We start from the raw sequence: 15,329 nt of genomic DNA on the forward strand, positions 1-15,329 counted from the left end.
CGGTCTAAAGCAACACTGGGCCTGAGTTACCCGAGACGTTTGTGATGAGAAAGCATCCATCTGGGGCCTGACACTCATATGCCACTTCTATAATTATTCAACACGACTCACTGTCTAACTTCTGTTTAACAATATACACAGAAAATAACACTTGGTTAACAATTTCCTTTGTTGGAGTTCAATATAAGTTTCCCCATTAAAAGATAATAGCAACAGAATCACTTTGTAGCAGTCAACTCGAACAGTATCGATATTCATCAGGAACCGAACTACAGATCTCTTCTGACATTACATTTGTGCTCATGAATACTGGAGATTAAAATGTGTTAGTAGCCACTTATGTATGCACTGCAAGTAGAATATTTAGCAGGTCATTTCTTAAAACCCCTAGATTCAATCCACTGTGATTTTCTTCCATGGTCAGTGGTGCAGTGTGTGTGGGCAGTGGGCAAAGGTGGGACACTCTTCACTAAGTGGAGAGCAGCCTGAAAACTCATGACATTTTCTATACACTGTAAATGAGATACTATGTAATGACAAAATACATTACATATCTTCCAACAATAGGTTACCTGTTTATGGTGAATACCTCCAAGTTATTTACTACATAATGATGCTGACAATCCAGTCGGTTAGTGAGAAAAACTGGCAATTGGTGCAGAAAACACAATTTCCTCTGAGCAAAGAAATTAGGATGCATAAAGAGAAAAGGAATCAAAGACAGAATCTATTTAGAATTCGTATCACAGGATTTCTAATAAACCTCTAGGCGTGCGATTCAGTCTTTGTTCGTGTGTGTGTGTGTGTGTGTGTGTGTGTGTGTGTGTGTTAGAGACAGAGACAGAGAGAGAGAGAGAAGGACAGGAGAGAATGTGGCAAGTTTGTGTGTGTGTATGTGTGTGTGTCTCTTTCTAGAATTGGGCATCCACTTTATCACACTCAATATTTGATGCGAGAAACCGCCTCACACACTCGGTGCCCCCTGGTCCCCTGACAGGACTACTTGGGAGGGGAGTTGTGTCTCATTGAGGTAGAACAACCGTACATTTTTCAAAGCGCATTCAGCTGGGAGTCAGTCACGCTGTCATTAAAAAGTAATTGATTTGGAAAGATCAGGCTACAGCGACGCGAGGAAAGCTCAGAATCCAAAGCATTGCACCGTATTCTCATTCCTCCCTGGGGTCACACACTGAATGGTGCAAAACAAACGAAAGAATAGATCAAGTTGAGAGTCATCCTGTTAAATGTGACTCACCGTTTGCCAGTGTAGTTCTTCACGCCTCTGTTCAGCGGGAGTCTGTCTGTCACAGTGGTGACTTGGGACAGTTGTGGGTAGAGTCAGGGCCTTCGCTATCGTTTTGTTGTTTTGTCCCCATTTGTTTTTGGTGCGGTAATAACCACTTTCTTTCTCGAGTTGAATTCTGTATTCCTTGGGTAAATCTACAGCCGAGTTCACATCCATTTGTGCCATTGTGAATTTTCCCCAAGACAGTTCTTTCACATATCCTACAATTTCGGCTCATTTCTCACCAAATGTTACTCGCAGAACGTCTGAACCAAGCCAGATCAAATTATTTCTTACTGTGGCTCACTCTACAAATAGTGCAATGTCTCCTGAATGGATATGGATTCGTATGCGAAAGAAGAGACATCACTTGACCTGATGGTGGCGCTATAACACTGAAATTTTGGCAAAAACTTCTGAACCTCCCATCACACTGGGCTTTAAAGCTATAGTATCCGTCATAAGGTCTTTCCACATGAACTTGTATGAATCATTGATCTCTCTTTGATGGCGAGAAGCAGGACTGATTGGTTGTTGTTCTGCTGTAAGTTTGTAACTCTGCACTTGTTTGTTGGCTTGTTAGCGGTAACAACTTGAAAAGCTTCCTCTCAGTGACAGAAAATCTATAACTGCAATGCAGCGTTGAAAGAAAGCAAAGGCACAAAAAAAAACCCTGCATGTGCACACAGCCATACAAAAACACACATACGTGCAGAGAGCTCGCACCCTTCCCTTCTTTCAACTCCTCCTCCTCTTCCCTATCTATAAGCTTAACCAAGAGATAAGACTGATGACGTTTGGGAGAAGAAGTTGCAAGAAAAAGATGAAACGCTGAATGATTCAAGGGTCACAACCTGGACAGGGGTTCTGGAATTTTCCTAGGGGCCTTTGCACTTTGAGAACATACAAAACTTTGATGCAAGTACAGACGGTAATCCATTATTTATACACGAGATGAGGGCATAATTCACATTCACTGGATCACTCCTATTCTAAGGATGAAACAGGCCTCAGACACACCGAACATTTCTGGTTGTACTTGTAAAATTGGAATTACATTGTACATTTTGTTTCCTTTTAGCAGAACCCCTCAGCCATTACATGTTGCCCGTTGGCATGAATGTGACTGAAGATGGTATTTTGTGAGCACAGCACTTCACTATAGGCGATGCTGCCGTTTACCGCTGATTCATCGCTGCCCTCATCTTTGTGCTTCATTCTCTTCATTGCCACATTGTCCTCCTCTGGTCTTCCCTCCTCGTTCATATTATGCTGGTGCTCTACACACTTCTCTCACTGATCCATTTTCTTTCCTCCTCATCCCTTCCCTCCTTCTTTCATCCACCCCCCTCCGATTACTTTCCCCTTTGCCTCATCTGTGTTGTATGAATGATGCTTATCACGCCCCCCAGCAGCTATACCTTGTTGCCGTGACACCACTCTGTTATCGGTAATGGACAATGTATAGCACTTTGAATGAGATCCAAGCTTAAATCATAAGTCTTGTGTGCCAGAAACTGTAGACATTCAACCCCCAGCTGTCCCCACAACATGCGCATGTGTGTGTGGAGGAAGGGGAACAGCACTGTAATAAGCTTGTTTGAATTCAAATTAAAAGCCTTTAGGACATTACAGCCAGGAGAGAAACCATACACTCTATAGGCTATAATCCATAAATACAATATGTTTTTATTCTGTGAAGGGAAGCCGGGAGTTGTGCTTTCACACGTTTTGGAAATGTGACAATGGAATTGTTAGTCCTTATCTTTTGACCAATATTTCATGAATGAATTGGCAAACAGATCCACTCACTTTGAATGCTGTGATATAGAAAAGCGCAAGAACCAAGATATGGAATTATAAGTAATGTTTCTTTTGATCTTTCCCACGATTCCACTCTCCTCTGAATTGGACTCATCAATGGTCCCAGCCAGGTCTGCCTACTTCATCAGTGATAGGCTCCACACAGACAGGAGCACGGCTGGAGAAGGATTTGATCCACTTCTACAACAAAGATATCTAAACCAGGATATCTAGTTGGTCCTTCCACCAACTATTGCGAGATCCGAACAGACGGCTTTGAATAATAATGTAGATTGGAGTGGTTTTCTTACACTTAAATAACTATTAGCTGTTAATGAAAGGTATCTCATTTTGATATTTTTTTAATATTTTGTTTTTACCTTATGCTGCAGATGAAGATGCTTGAGAGAAGCATGTTCTGTTTGTGTATTGTAGTTTATGCGCCTACCAAGCATTCCTCTCAGAAAAGTCCCATTTGATTTCCATCCCTCACAGGCTGTGACCTCTTTGACCTCAATCACCGAGCTGTCCTCCATGCCCTTTTGTAGTTCACATCATCCAATTGTTCACCCCCTCAGAGTCTACACCCCAGTTTCTTATTCTGTCTGCTGTTGTCGCCCAAAATCCAACTGTAACTATCTGTTTCTTTCCACATGGTTACTAGGTTACATTCTGGTTATCATCCTCTATGGATCTATACTAGAAATCCTCCTACTACACAATCATCTAACAAACCAAAGCACATTGACTGCTCCCCCTGGCCTTGCAGCTAGTTGTGTGTGCGTTAGGGTTGAAAAAGAGGACATGGCAGTAGCCGTACACAGTGGTCACTTGGGCTTAGGTGCTCTACTTCATTTAGCCCCAGACCTTAAGGCCCTTCTCTGTCATGCTCCATTGCATCATTATTTCTCCCAGTGAGGCACCCAGGAAATGGATATGATGTCATGCATGGGTAGCCACAGATGACAGTCGTATAAACACACATAAATACACACAGGCAGAAGGTTATGAGGGACACCGAGAGACAGAGACAAACACAGGAGAAAACTTAAAACGATCTTCTTGAGTTACATGATGAATAAATATGAATTATAGATCAAACCACAGCTTGCTAGCTGGTGCACTCTTATCATTCTGTGCCGCATTTCATTATTCCCTTCTCTCTGCTCATATGGCTTCTGTCTTCATAACTATACAGTGCATCCAAGGTGATATATGCTTCCCCATCTCTGACTTTGCCTCTGATCATTGTTGGCCTGGAAAAAGGAGATTGTGAGGGAATTAAAGATTAAACACCCTTCTGTGATCTTGGTTCTACTTCACTTCTCTCCCATAGCTCAGTTCCCTCTCCGTTCTCATCTAACTCAATTACGAGCAGCTTCGCCAAAATTCTACCCAACTGAAGCCATTTGTATCTTCTCAGGACACAGGGAAATGCAGCAGAGGGTGCAGAAGTACATGTATATTGGTATCTATGTCTGAACAAACACAAATCATTCGCAAGTGCTCAACAAAGCTGTAGACTTGTATTTTGGACACAGATATAACCTTTTCCACTCGCACATATATAGCGAAGTTCCCCGAGAGCCTTCTTTGTCTATAGTTGTGTTTGTCTCGTTTCTAAGCTCTGTGTGAAGTGGAGAGGAAGAGTTTTGCTCACAGCACCAAGCCCTCCACACTACAATCACTGGACCCCGGGGAACCGGCCTGGACGAGAGGAGAGTGAAAACAACTCACGAAAAGAATTGAAGCAGAGAGACAGGAAGTAGGATGAATTTAAGAAACAGGCACATCAAGGGTTATGAAAGGCTTAGAGGAGTAAGGAGAAATGAAGAGAAAAGAGAGAAGGAATAAGAGATAGAGAGAGGGAATGGATCTACAGACCTTGGGAGAGGAAGATAAAGAGACGGAACATAGAATCCCAGGTGAATCTCCTCAATCTCTTCAGTCTTGTTTGTCAGACAAATGCAAGGACAGGAAACTAGACTCTGGTCACTGCACACACACACACACCAGCTCACATACATACACCCCAATGCTAGACCTTCTGGGGATAATCCAGATCGTTGGCTCTGCTCCAAGAAGCATTTGCCCTTCCTCCTACCTAAGTTCATGGAGACATCTATGGCGGGAGGGATGTTTGAGTGCGTCTTTGTGTTTTCCTTTGTGTTTCTATGTAGCATTCTTGCAGGAACATCACAAACTTCACTTTATGTCTGTGTGCTGGCAGGGGAAATCACAATACCAAGCTATTTAATGTGGGCAGACAAGGTAAATAGCGGAGGTTAGATGACGTAAAGTCAACATACAGTATTGCCCTCTTGGTGCCGTGGTATGTAATTCACTGGGACATCAGTTGAACACTAAAACACTATTTCATGGGGGTTTCTATGGCAACAGTCATCCCGCAAAGTTTTTTCTAGGTCATAAAAACAGTCTGAAACTCACTTACAGTTGGGTAAACAGGGATGCCAAGGGGATTGCTCTTTTTACGATAATACACAAATATATATCCATGGAGGCATTCCGTAGTGCACAACATGCCAACCTCCTTCCTTTACTTTCAATTGCTCACCCACTTTTAATTGATCTTTTAACTCTCTCAAAGCAATTCTGGAATTGGAGTGGCCTCTCAGGACTGATAATCAAATACCATCATAAAAATCAGTCCATATCAGAAAGATATACTTATTTATAATGAGTGGAAACGTTGGTCAATGTTGTAGCCTGTAAAATACCAGCAACAATTTGAATATGACAAAATATGACACAGTTACAGCTTCAATTACATCTTATTAAGGAGCCTGATAGCCTGCAGGTAGAAACTGTCTTAGAGGCTAATGCTCTCATCGCCTCCTCCCAGACTGCAGCTGGCTGAATGGGTTGTGCGCAATAGTTTGTGAGTTTGAGGCAATATACCCATGGTGGATTGTGAATTATGTTGGGATTATTAGAGGTTCATATAGTTTGCAAGGGTCAGTTTGGTGCACAAAAGTCTAATCAAATGCAGCCCTGATATGAGAAATAGATTCAAAGTTTTGCAGGTGTATAAATTGAAATTGATGGTGGGAAAGGATCTAATTAACCTGTAATGCATGGTACGCTGTAGAGGCAATAGAAAACATATAAGGTCAATGAAAAAGTCAGCAGTAGCTCATTAGGAGTGCTCACAATCTCAAATGAATAACAGCAAACAAAGTAACAGGTAGGGAGTGATGGTGGTCATTAACCTTCAAGTCCAAGCCAAACTTGACTTTTGTAAAGCTGCAACGGCAGTATCTTTTTATTTTTTTTATTTCCTTATTGGTATCATGGGTCTCATTTGATTTCAATATAAATTACCGCTGTGAATATATATTTAAATCAATCAACCAGAGTAAAGGTTACCTCATGAATAAGTATTTAATCACAGCATCACAACATTTCAATTCATCTTTTGAGCTGACAGATTTCAGACACAGCTCAGTAGTGACTGCACCTATTGAGCGGTTTCTTACTTGCAAAATATTACCAAACGCAGCTTCACTCTATGTGTAATTAGCTGGCACTTCAGGAAATTAGACTCTAAATACATGCAACTTGTGAGCACAACTTGAAGGAAAAACACTGGCCCACTTGTATTGTGACGCTGGTTTAGTTGCTTCGTATAATATGCAACTGATACAATTCAAAATGACAAACAACATTTGCAGCCAGCACAAGGGGTGTAGCAAGTAATGTGTTTGGACTGACATGGTGCAAGCTCAGAGGCCCTCATGTTGATAATTGAAGAGATATGGATCCTCTTCAGTCCTAAAACGCCTGTCAGAGTTAATATCCATTGCTTGTTATTAGAATTCAGGGAGCGGAGTTTCATCGTTGTGACTAATGACGCAGACGAGACACACTGATTTGATGCAAATACCAACAACGTCCTATTCTGCTGTCATTAGAGTTAATTGGCACTGTCATTTATATATGCGTTTCCATGGCAATAGTGAGGACCAATATGTGCATACATTATATATATACCCTTCTGACTTTAATGGGATGACAGATTATGATGTATTTATGCATGAGTGTGTGTGTGTATATGTATGTATGTATGTATGGCAACACGAGCATCTCCTTGGTATGCCTACATTTTCTTGTTTAATATAATTTTATGTGGATCCCAGACTGTTGTTTTTTTGCTGCTTACCCCCAGAGGAAGGTCAGAAAGAAAACTCAGCCATAGAGCTTCGGAGACAGGGATTCAGTATCTTGTTCAAATATACTTCAGCAGGATTAATTATATGGCCATTACACAGTCTGGAAATTGGTCTCCTTACTCCCTATTTGGAATTTTAAATATAGATTTGGATTGCAGGATAGACTCTAGGGCTAATGAGGTTTTCAAATCCCACTGCAACTGGTTAAAAAAATAATAATGCATATATTAACTCATTGGTGTAATGTCGTTTTTTCTCATGATGAATTTTGAAGCTCTTCATAAAGGCTTCCTGTGTATCGATGTAACAATATCAACAAGGTGTAAGGGGTGAGAGAGGTGAAAACCAGCATTTTAATGAGCTGCAGAATATTAAAGAGACAAAGGAAATGAATGTTCAATCTACAACGGAAATTCTGTGGTTTTAGAGCTCAGTAATTCCAGAGGGGGTCGTGCTGCACAGGGCTGGATGTTGAGGTGTCGGGAGCAGAGAGGCTTGTTTTGCTCCATTTAGATAAAGTGACTAATCAATTGTGTGGGCTACAACATGAGATGTATTGATTCTGTGACTAAAGACCATAAGACCGAATCAGTTCTTTATTTTCGCATGACCGATGTGTTTATTGAATAGCTTACCCACTATTTAAATGGAGAAACGGCGTAGCAACACCTTTTTCAAAGCAAGCACCTACAACGGGCCAGTAACAGGCAGTTATGAATGACAAGGTGGGATTTTAGGGTAATCTTGTTTCCATTCACCTGTTAGTCTCTAGATTTGAATCACGTTTGCTACTGTACTGCTAAATTGCATCATGACTGGATAAACATTGACCACATGTGTCCATGAGCAAGTCAGTTCACCACAGGTTATGGTTGTAAGCCCATGGCAGCAGGACTGAAGAAGGTAATATTTTATGTCCTACAATTTCATTCCTACAAACAGCTGGTAAGAGTTTCCCTTTGAGACGTGAGCCGATATTCTACATGCACTGTATTCCTAATTATGTAATAATATCCCTAAGCAAGGGTGCATACACGCCTATCAGGCTTCCACTCTCCCGCATATGAACCCTCTTGGTTTTACTATGTGGAGCACCAAATGAGATCACGTCTCATGTGGAAGGGATAAGCTTCAGAGCAGGTAGCGAGAGCAGGGCAATCAATTACAAGAGAGAGTCCCAGTATGTGCATGTCCGCAGGTCTGGGACTATTATAGGAACAGTGGCACAAATAAAAAGAGGAATATCTAATATTGAAAAAAAGCTGGTAAGACCTTAGACCTTCAGCCGGCCTTGCTGGCGTGGTCGGGTGATGGTATGGTCGGGTTAGGACATGGAAAGAGCACATCTGCATGTTGTGATACAGTTCACACAGCCACACACTAACACAAAATAAAAAAGGTGTCTGATTGTTGAACAGTTATCCCTGTCTTCCTTCCCTTATAGCATATTGTCAAGCTATAAATATAAAGCCTACATGCCATTACATTTGGAACCAGTATGGCTCTATCACAGGTATTGTTGGCAAATATAGTGAGAAAAAAAAGCGTATAGTGTTATAAAAAAAACGCCTTTCTAAAAATGTAATCTCTCATCTCGTCTGCTGCCCAGTTTTTACTCGTATTTTCCTGTTCTGGTTTACCTGCACAAGGCATTCTAATTTAAGCCCCTATTATCACGAGACTTCAGACCTCATTTGTGCTGTCAAGCCAGATCCACTGTGTCAAGATGCAGTTGAAAATAATCAGAGTTAAATTTCTGGGGTCAGCATGGGTCTTAAACATGTGTCAGGCTGGTGATATCTCTATCACAAATGACATAGTGTTCATTCTTATACACTAAGGGGAGCGCACTGAGGTTTTGCACCTGCCAAATGACAAACACAACTCTGCTGTTTGTTAATGTATTGTGTATTTTGGTTGTTCCTTATGTATGACGACAAAAATATGGCATGAGGAAATGGAGATTTATTCCAATACACCGTAGAATGAATTCATCATTGCTGCCGGAGAGGAAACTGCACCTGTTTTGTAGGTCCCTGGTGCTATGTAATGAGATGTGTGCTTACCACCAGAGAGTACTAAACATAGAAAGTGTCTGGACATATCGGTCTGAGGTCCATTTTGTGCCTGTTTGTGCTTGTGTATGTGTGTTTGTGTGCAATTGTGTGTGTGTGTGAATGTTTAGGAATGTTTTCCCTGGCTGCTTAGCCAGCACAATGTCTGTCATGATGCAACAGCTAGCTAATCCTCTCCTTATGTAAACGCTTGACTGCTATTCAAATGACATGCAGATGGGATAGAGAGCTTAGGCTTTGGCAGCATAGTGTCATAACAAGGAATGTCTGTGGAGACAATGTGCTGTCAGCATTTGGGTGATTAATGCTGCACTTTGTGGCTAAAAAAAGGAATCGTCCCCTCTGACTGAGAAAAGATCGGCAGATACACATAGACAAACAGTGAAGAATACCATGGAAATTGGCAAGTCCAGATGCAGTAGGCTAACTGCGTACCTTCTAAGTGCTGCGGCATACATATGGAAATCCTGATGAGAATAAAAATCACAGCAGTTAAAAGTAAATGTGTGGAAAATGGCCCTGATGATCGCAAGACGTATGTAGGTTCGGTATCAACTTGACTTTACGCAACTATTCATGAGAATTGGGTAGAGGATAATACATTCAATCAGTGGTTTCCAAAGGGTTAGGCGCGACTAGAGAGAACATTTGTTGAAAGCAGAAATCTGTTACACAGTTAAAAATAAAAAACAAAATTTGAGTAGACTCAACATTCAGTGTGATTTGCTCCAAGGTGATATTTTGGTATGTCCTCCTTTCACCCACATAATTTCTCTAGGTCACATCATGAATCTGAAATGCTTCAGGGAAAAATGAAGATGCTTTGTTTTAAAAGCCATAAACAAAAGTGCCGTTCAATGTATATTATTTTGTATATATTGTTTGACACAAATGGTTTGTGTAGTCTCAGCTCATGTAATGCCCATATTTTGAAGATGCTCACATGTAATTGTACTTGATGCTTACTGCAGGATTTTTAGAAAGATGTGACTAAGAGGTACTGTATGTGTGTCCAAACCAGTGATCCATCATACAGTTCACTATATGACCCTGTCTTAGATTACCTTTTGCAATTTTCTCCTCCACAGATTCTCCCTTCTTCAAAAGATCCCTCCACCTGAGTGAGTCAGCGCTGAGATCCAAGGAGAGCATGAACACGAGCTGCGGCACCGCTCACTGCAGTCCAAATAGATATGTCATAACATGCGGCCCCTGCTAATCTTCACGATGGCCATACAGCTGTGACTGGCATTGTGAATACTTCACCCCACTTATACACCCTAACCCGACTCTTCTCTTTCTGTGGAAATCCTTCCTTGTTGCGTTGGTCACCCCCCTTAGATATCATCTTTTCCTCCCTCTCCTGTATTTTTATTCTTTCTAGTCTTTGTGTCTTTTCTCTCTTTCGTTGGCAGCATGCAGACTGCTCTGACCGCCTCCCCTCTCCTCCTTTCTATTCTCCCCGCCCTCTTATTCTTCTCTCATCTTCCCAACATTGTCCATGGGGACTGCTGGCTCATTGAGGGGGATAAAGGCTATGTGTGGTTGGCTATCTGTAGTCAGAACCAACCTCCATACGAGACCATCCCGCAGCACATCAACAACACAGTCCATGACTTGAGACTCAATGAGAACAAGCTCAAAGCTGTGCTCTTCACCTCCATGTACCGCTTCACCAACTTGACTGACCTCAACCTCACCAAGAATGAAATCAGCTATATCGAGGATGGAGCCTTTGCAGGACAAGCCAACCTACAGGTGATGCGGCAAACTGGACCTCGAGACTTACAACACATTCTTAGGCATTGTAATGAAGGACTGGCATTTTCCCTTATTAAGTTAGATTTTGAGAGGTACTTCCAGCAAATTGGACAACTTATAACAATAAACTGCATTTTAGTGGAATTTCATCAACTGCATTTATTGTAAATTTTCTGCAAAATGTATTAAAAAGCCATCAAAAACTGGTGATAAAGAATGTAATAGATAACATTAATTTACAAAATTATGGTAATCGAGTTCAATACGTTTTTCTAAATATAAAGTAATCTGGACAGTATCTTTAATGACTCAGATATAGGGGTGAATGGATCGACAGTCATCAGATCGACAATACTAAGGTCAAAACATGTGACTTGTAACTTCCGAGCAGATAAAACTCCTCTTCATTCATCATTTTTGTTTTGTTTTTCTCCCCAGGTTCTTCAGCTGGGCTACAATAAACTGACCAACCTGACGGAGGGGATGATGAGAGGGCTTGGCCGAATGCAGTGCCTCTTCCTCCAGCATAACCTTATTGAGGTTATTGCCACCAATGCATTCTGGGAATGCCCCAGCCTCAGCAGCATCGACTTGTCATCCAACAAACTTGCCCGCATCGACCCGTCCACCTTTTCAGTTCTCAGTCGGCTGATGGTGTGTGAACTGGCAGCCAATCCATTCCACTGTGGCTGTGATCTCTACAGCTTCCTGTCCTGGTTAGAGTCCTTTAACAATGTCACACACACCTATGACCGCCTCCAGTGTGAGACCCCACGAGAGATGTTTGGGTACCCTTTACTGAGTCCAATTACCACCGGTCATTCTGGTCGGAACGCCAAAAACATCTTGTCTTCCATCTGCCGAGACGGTGTAATGATTCCAGGAATGACATCACTCCCGCCGGATCTAGATGGCCCATCTGGCATTGGACCAGAGATGTTTGGTAATGTGGGGCCCTACCATCAGCCCACCACCTCCTCTTCATCTACTGAACACAGCTTCATTCCCACCATCAAGCTTCATCACGTTGCCCTATCCTCAGCATCCCTCATTGTGCAGATTCCAAGGCCATACAGCAAAATGTATATTCTAACACAGTACAATCACACATATGTGTCAGATGTCATGAATTTGAAGAACAAAAAGGAAATGATCACACTCAGCAAGCTTAAGCCTCACACCAACTACACCTTCTGTGTGGCATCCATACGCAACTCTCAACGCTACAACCACACCTGCCTTCAGTTTACCACTCGGGCTCAAAATCCAGATGACACGCTCCCCACACCTTCCACCACCACTCACTATATAATGACCATTGTTGGCTGTCTTTTTGGCATGCTCATTGTACTAGGCTTTGTCTACTACTGTCTGCGTAAGAAAAGGATGCACGATGAGAAGCAGAAGTCCCTCTGTGTCAAGAAAACTATCCTGGAAATGCGTTATGGACCAGAAGTGGCAGCAGCAGTGGCAAATGATCCATCAGCAGTCCACAAGCTCCAAGAGCAGTCCAGAGACCATCACCAGTATCAGCACCACCATGGAGGAAAACTTCCAATGTCCACATCATCTAGCTCAGGAATGCTCCACTCAGCCAACACCAGTTCCTCCAGACTTTCATCTATCCCACAAGTGGAAAAGATGGCTACAGCCTTTTCAGAGGCAATGGCTGCAAGTAAAACAAGCTACATGGATGTGAGAACTGGTGGAGCAGGGATGGAGAGGGTGGGAGATGGAGGCTTAGGGTTAGGGTTGAGGGAGGAGGATATGAGTGATGTTGGGGAAGACTCTGATGATGACGGACACGGCTCTGCATCAGAGATCTCCACCATTGCCATGGAGGTGGACAAGGTCAATCAGATCATCAACAATTGTATTGATGCATTGAAATTGGATGCAGCCGCAGTTGCTGCCTCAGGGGTTTCCACAAACTCTACAATCTCCTCCAATCCCACCTCTCCTCCCCCCACCAGCACTTCCTCCATTACCCGTGGCCTAATCCCACTCTCCCAAGGGGTGTCAGAGACGTGCCAGATTATTCCCTCTAACAAAATTCCCCCTCCGCCTCCACTCCCCGCCTTGAAAATCCCTCTTTCTGAGCGCCCCGGGATCAGTGGTGGTGGTTTTGTCATGACTCCCCCTTACAGGCCCCCTCCACCAGCCACGGCAGTACGCCCAATTCAGCGGCAGATGAGTGCAGATGCAGCTGTGGTGATCGTCAATGCTGTCAAGAAACAGTGCAGCACCAACTCCTGTGGCTCTGTGGGTCGGGAGAGGGAACGAGGAGGACCTAGGGTATATAGTTTGGATATTCCTGAGCCTAGGAGCCCAGATACGTGTAATCAGCAGCAGCAGCAGTTTCCAGAGCGTGCCAGCCCCGTGGGCTGTGGGGAGCCCCTGGAGCGGCTTCCCCTAGTGGGAAGTGGGAGCTGTGGTGGAGGGGGTGGTGGTTGCGACAGTGGTGGTGTTGGTGCCCAACATCAGGACAACCTGACGCCACATCATTACCATCAACAGCAGCAGCAGCAGCAGCAGCAGCAGCAGCAACAACAACAACAACAGCAGCAGCAGCAGCAGCTGGAGGTGCAGCAGGACTACCACTGCACGGAGCACCGCCACTCCGTCCCAGCTCTTTACTATGAAGGCTCCCATCAGGGCTCCCCAGCCCAGAGGGTTTCCTTTCTAAACCCCTTGACGCGCTCCCGCAGGGACGCAGCATCTTATTCCCAGCTTTCACCTGCTCGACACCATTCCAGCTACTCTGGCTACTCTTCCAGCCCAGAGTACTCCTCAGAAAGCTCACTGCGGATCTGGGAGCGTTTCCGTCCCTACCGCAAAGGTCAGCGTGATGAGGCCTGTTACGTGACGGCTGGGAATGCCCTGCGTAAAAAGGTGCAGTTTGCCAAAGGCGAGGACCTGCATGACATCCTTGATTACTGGAAGGGTGTGTCAGCACAGCAAAAGCTGTAAGTGGGAAACCAGAATGAAACATTGCAGGAAAGAAAGTCTAGTTATGACTTTTCCTGGCAGCTGGGCCAGAGAAACCATTTTGAAGTATATGGAAAGGAAAGTTTGGGACAAAATCTTGCCTTTGGATTTTTTTTGGCATGCTAAGTGTACAGAATATTGTGCTTCAAGTGAGGATTGTGAATCTGTGCCTGGGATATGAATTTTTTTTGGTGTTTTATTTTACACTTCATTGTAGCACCATTTCTGGGTCATTTCCATTTTATTTCATTTCATGGTTTGGGTGTTACATTTCGAGCAGAGTGCACAAAACTATTTTAAGGGGAGTACTCAGTAAGTGTTTCTATGTCAGTGCCATGTTTTATATCCGTAATCACAGAAAGTAAATTTGGATGAAATTTACAAACTAGTGGTCGTGTGTCAAATATGTGTACATGTATTTGTGTGCGTTTGTGATATAGATTGCTTCCCATTCAATATTGGGTGCCGTCTTAATTTGCAGTTTGCACTTGTATATGTTTATGAGGTAATGGAGACAGTGGTGGAATATATGCCCTGGTAAAAATGTGGACTCTATGATCAGATTTGTAAATGCAGACCCTTTCTCCAATTGACAATATTTTTCATACAGCTGAGTTTTTTGCATTTTAAAAGCGTCCGTCACACAGGAACAGTAGAGAAGCTAGTGAGAAATGAATACCAAAACAGAGAAACCATTCAATGGAGTGCAAAAACGGAGTTGTTATGCGGGGGTGAGAGCTAATTTCTGCTGCGGTTTGAAGCCCAAACGGACGTAGCTAATTACTGCCAACACATCTACAGTATATTGATCTTGACATTAATTTAATTTTTGTCTATTGATATATTAACTAGTCAGATTAACAAGACGGATGAAATTGTGACAGATATCTGTACATAGTGGTCTGTGTATCTGGCTGTTGAATTGAATTGGGAAATTTTATTCCATGTATCCAAACTGACCAAGATGTTGTGGGCTTATCCCCAGTCTAACCTAAAATATGATGAGAGATTTATCCACATTACGGGGTCACTGATGGACAAATGATATAAACATCCACCTAATCTAGATGCATACAAGCATACTGCCTCCTGCCAGCACTTCGTATTTTGTGAGAAGAGAAAAGAAGTTGCATTGACAAAATGAATTTCAGGACCCATTTGTCCCTGCACTCTTTCACACAAAATTTGTCACAAATGTTTTACGACCACAGCTGGAGAATATGATAA

The 15,329-nt window shown here is 42.9% G+C and overlaps 1 protein-coding gene across 1 annotated transcript; it reads left to right on the top strand.

Annotated features, from left to right (window-relative positions):
* Positions 1-10,769: 10,769 nt before the first annotated feature.
* On the top strand, positions 10,770-14,084 carry elfn2b (extracellular leucine-rich repeat and fibronectin type III domain containing 2b). The gene is made up of 2 exons (XM_076150160.1): positions 10,770-11,111; positions 11,553-14,084. The coding sequence occupies exons 1-2, from the start codon at positions 10,770-10,772 to the stop codon at positions 14,082-14,084; spliced, it is 2,874 nt and encodes a 957-aa protein (XP_076006275.1).
* The last annotated feature ends 1,245 nt before the right edge of the window (positions 14,085-15,329 follow it).

The sequence above is a fragment of the Genypterus blacodes genome, unplaced genomic scaffold (assembly GCF_046128005.1).
Source record: "Genypterus blacodes isolate CSIRO-AG114 ecotype Tasmania unplaced genomic scaffold, CSIRO-AGI_Gbla_v1 ptg000051l_1, whole genome shotgun sequence".
Classification (NCBI taxonomy): Eukaryota; Metazoa; Chordata; class Actinopteri; order Ophidiiformes; family Ophidiidae; genus Genypterus; species Genypterus blacodes.